The sequence below is a fragment of the Pygoscelis adeliae genome, unplaced genomic scaffold (assembly GCF_000699105.1).
Source record: "Pygoscelis adeliae isolate BGI_AS28 unplaced genomic scaffold, ASM69910v1 Scaffold168, whole genome shotgun sequence".
NCBI classification, from domain to species: Eukaryota; Metazoa; Chordata; class Aves; order Sphenisciformes; family Spheniscidae; genus Pygoscelis; species Pygoscelis adeliae.
Genome location: NW_008825566.1, coordinates 3092486 through 3096368, shown reverse-complemented (window position 1 = coordinate 3096368; position 3883 = coordinate 3092486). Strand labels below are relative to the sequence as shown.

The 3883-nt window shown below is 49.8% G+C and overlaps 1 protein-coding gene across 1 annotated transcript in view; it reads left to right on the top strand.

The window, feature by feature from the left end:
* Positions 1 to 2801: 2801 nt before the first annotated feature.
* The window catches only part of RRM2 (ribonucleotide reductase M2), an 8479-nt gene continuing 7397 nt past the window's right edge, over positions 2802 to 3883 (top strand). The window contains exons 1-2 of the mRNA XM_009332507.1: positions 2802 to 2833; positions 3172 to 3232. Coding sequence (XP_009330782.1) covers positions 2802 to 2833; positions 3172 to 3232 — 93 coding nt within the window. The remainder of the gene's footprint in view (positions 2834 to 3171; positions 3233 to 3883) is intronic.

The following is a 3883-nucleotide window of genomic DNA, read 5'->3' as shown; positions in this document are numbered from 1 at the left end:
GCCAAAACGATAATGGATGCCAATCTGTTTTTGTCTCCTATATCCCCATACAGGCCTCTATGTCATTTAATATCAGACCTGCATCAATTTATCCACCTATGGTTATCCCTTTGAATGCAAGTGCAATGTAAAACCACTTTTCTGTGTTTTCATGGTCCCCTGGGTGCTGCGGGCACTTGCCTCTATCTTTCTAATTTCCATTTTACCTCTTTTTTTCCCCTGGTTACAATTCCTAGGGTCAATTACTGCCTTCATACGTAGGCATATGCCTATCTCATCTTTCACTTACTTGAATGTATTTGGGATCTTTCCTACTGCTGCCTGTTTGTGCACAGGGTCTGACCAGGTAAAGAGTCCTTCGCACCTTGTCCTATCACCATGGGGTCACTGCTAGACTCCACAATGAAATTTGCCCTGGCAGAGCAACAGGACACGGTATGGAAGGAGCCTGCTTCTCCCAGTCCCTTTTTTGGCATAATTGCAATTGAACCCTGACAAATACCGAACCTTCTCAGGCTCTGCAGGGAAGTGTCTGGCAGATGCCACCAGAAAAACGAGCAATGATAAGTCTCCCTGTTTTCTCTGCCCTGCTGGAAGAGTGCAGATGTCATGGGCCTCTGGAGCAGAACAGGGCCAAAATGTTGTACTATCCCAAAGACAAGAGGCAGGATCCTTTCTCAATCCTTTTATGCCAATCTTGACTAGGTGATTTCTTGGGGTAGGGATGGCAGCATACACCAGAAAGTCTGGTGGTAGGAGGTGTCCACTTTGTTGAAGATAATCTACATCTTCCAGGGGAAAAAATTTCTCTGCTGGGGGAGAAAAGGTCACTGGGACCAGGTAGAGCAGGGATGGGGGGTACCTAGGACCCAGGACCTCCCTGCAGATGAGTAAGGTTTGGGTGATAACCAAGCTGTCCGCCACTAACCTGGTTAATAAAAATGATTTGCAGTCCTGCCTTTGTCTCCTCAGTTATTGACTTTCATGGTTTGAGGCTGGCTTTTTTTGCAAACATTCAGAAGTGCAGGGGGGCTCCTGGCTGCTTTGCTAAGATGGCAAGCTTGTTTTCTGGAGCAAGAGGGAAAGGGTAGCTCAGACCACTTGGTGTGTGCGGTAGCAACGAGTGAGATGCATCAGAAATGCTGCCGAGCAAGAGCCCTGCTCAACATAAACAGCATGAGCCTGCCCAGAAACAAGGGACCCGGGGCTGCCTTCCTCGCATACGCATTTTCGGATGAGTAAATGCTGAGGAATGTAACCCTGAGGAAAGTTCACTGAACTATTCGTCCATGGTGATTGACAGGCTGCTAGAGCCTGTAATTTTCCATGTGTGGCAAGAGGTCAGCCACATTCTCTGTGATCAGAGTACAGGAGCCAAGACCAAAACCTGCTTGAGGCAAGTCAATGGTGGGCCAAAAGTCTTCTGCTGGTGCCATTGCCACCTTCTGCTGCAGGAAACAAGAGTGTGGTGCTACCAGAAAGGAAGAGTGATGACCTTCTTGAGCACACGAATGAATGCAGTGCCGGGTCTCACTACTCCAGCTCCACAATGTGATCATAGATCCTGAGGAAGGCACCAAAATCAGTGGTGCTCTTGTGTATTACTGACCGCCGATGACCAGCAAGTGGAGCTGATTGGAAAGCTTGACTTTTCCAGCTCTTGAAAGTCTTTTAACACTGGTTCCTCTACCTGGCACTTGTGGAGGTACTGTGCCCAGCTTCATGAACAGCAAAGAAACATCACATCCAGTTACACTATTATAACCCCATATGTGGTCATACATTACCTGCGGCCTTTGTCCTTAGAATTGTAAATGGTGGGTAAGGACCTTGAATAGGCGAGAAACATGGTTTTTAAAAATTAAAGACAGTGGGGATGCTAAGCATGTGAGGACTTTGCTTTTCAACAGCTGCTCCGGCGAGGCTGGTCATCAGGTAAGCAGGTTGCTAATGATGGTGCTCTCAACCCCACAAATTAATGGGCTGCATCGGCAAATGTAATATCCAGCTAGAATCAAGCTAATAAAGATTTTTGTTTTGTTCTGCTCTAGATGTCTCAGTGGAACAGTCTGTTAAAGTGCTTTGGCTCAACAGGCAGAGCCCTGCAGCTCAGTTTTTGCAGAGTCCTCCCTCGAGTTATAAACCCTGCAGTGAGTGGAGGGCAATCACCTCTAAACAGGGAGGCAAACTATTTGGGCAAATTTTTCGTTCAAACAGTTGAAGTTTTGGTCTAGTCCTTACAGCTTGAATCGGTCCTGGGGAGATGTGGAGCATCTTTCTCCTCAGCACAGCTGGGTGAGCGTGCAAGGAAATGCTGAGGGCTACCTCCAAACCTGCTGCAGAAAGTGGTGGCCATTGAGACCACCGCTTGTGACCTTGGCAGTATTGACTGATGGCCTCCTCCTGCTCACCTACCCTGTCTCAGCTTGTATTTAGGGTATTTAGATTTCTTTTTGCTGCATGTAGAACTCAGGCTTTGGGATTTGCAGGCCTAAGCAGGGACCCTCCAGCATGATACTTTATACAAATATCAACCCTGCCAGACTGAGCAACGGGTGAAGATTTCACGATTTGGCACGGATGAACATGGCTGGATGAGGCTGTGCAAACAAATCACCTTCCTCAGATCAGGGGAAAACCATCAGCAAACTCTGTGTCCTCAGCTAAGTGACGTGTCAGCCCATGTCTCCCATGGAGTTATCCTCACCAACTTTCATCAGTTAGACCAGTCGCTGCAGTGGTGGGAGGCAGTCAGCAACTTGGAGTCATTATCTGTCCTGTAGGCAATCTGCAAACCCATCATGATGAAGCAGACGTGTGATGGGGACGTGAGGTTGGTAAGCTGTGCCTGGTGGGAAGGGGCTTTGCCGTGCTGGCACTGAGGGTACCACAACAGCAGTAACTGGGGTAGAGGCTGTGGCTGAGCTCCGCCTGCAGCTGATGAGACATAACGGCGCTGGGGTCACTCCTCTGGCCGAGACCCCAGGCTGTGCAGTCTGGAGGGGGACCTGTGTGAACAGCATGGTTACACAACACCCCACACCTGCCTCGCCCAGCCGCCCCGGGCTGCTCTTACTTCCACCTTTCTGAGTGTCTAAATTCCTGTAGACAAAGAAGGCGTGAAACTAATTAGAGTTTTGGGATGTTTGTTTTTTTTTTTTAAACACACAGGACTCCACTTTGGACCAGAAGTCAGAAGAGCAGAGCATCCTTTCACACACCCAAAGAGAGGGCATAAGCCAGCTGACATCTCCCGGTGCGATGCTGAGTGCTGGCACCGCAAAGGTGCCTTGAACCCGGCTCTGGCAAAGGTGCTGGCTTGAAAATGCTGGTCCCAAAATACAGTTGCATCACGGCGAAGGATGTATGTGAAGGGGAGAGGGCTCCTTCTGCTTGCTTTCCTCCATGACACCGGTAGTAGGTACATGACTAAGTGCTGTGCACGGGATGTAAACCTTGGGGATGTGCCTCGAGGAACAAATGTAATTGGGTTAAACTGCTGTAATGGGAAAAGTCAATGTGAACACTCATTCCTAAATACCATTTTGCTGCAGCTACAGCAATGCTGAGGTGCAACCTGCTTCCTTGCAGGCCCTCTCTGTGCTCTGCCAGGTGCTTTCTCTCCCCACAGAGCCATCGTCCCTGGGGCAGGGCTTTGATCCCCTGCCACAGGCTTCAGAGAAGAGTGGCTGAGCTGCAGTGATAGCACGACCATTGCATCATGATGGCCCTTGGTGGCAGCCTGGGGCTTGTGGGCTGGTGGCTTTGGGGTCCTTTACTGGGGTGGGAGGACAAATGAGTTTGGCTGGGGCGGGGAGGGTGCTGTTGTAGCTCTCTGCCAGCCCCTCCCCCGGCAGCTGGCGGGAGATAGGAGGGGACCACC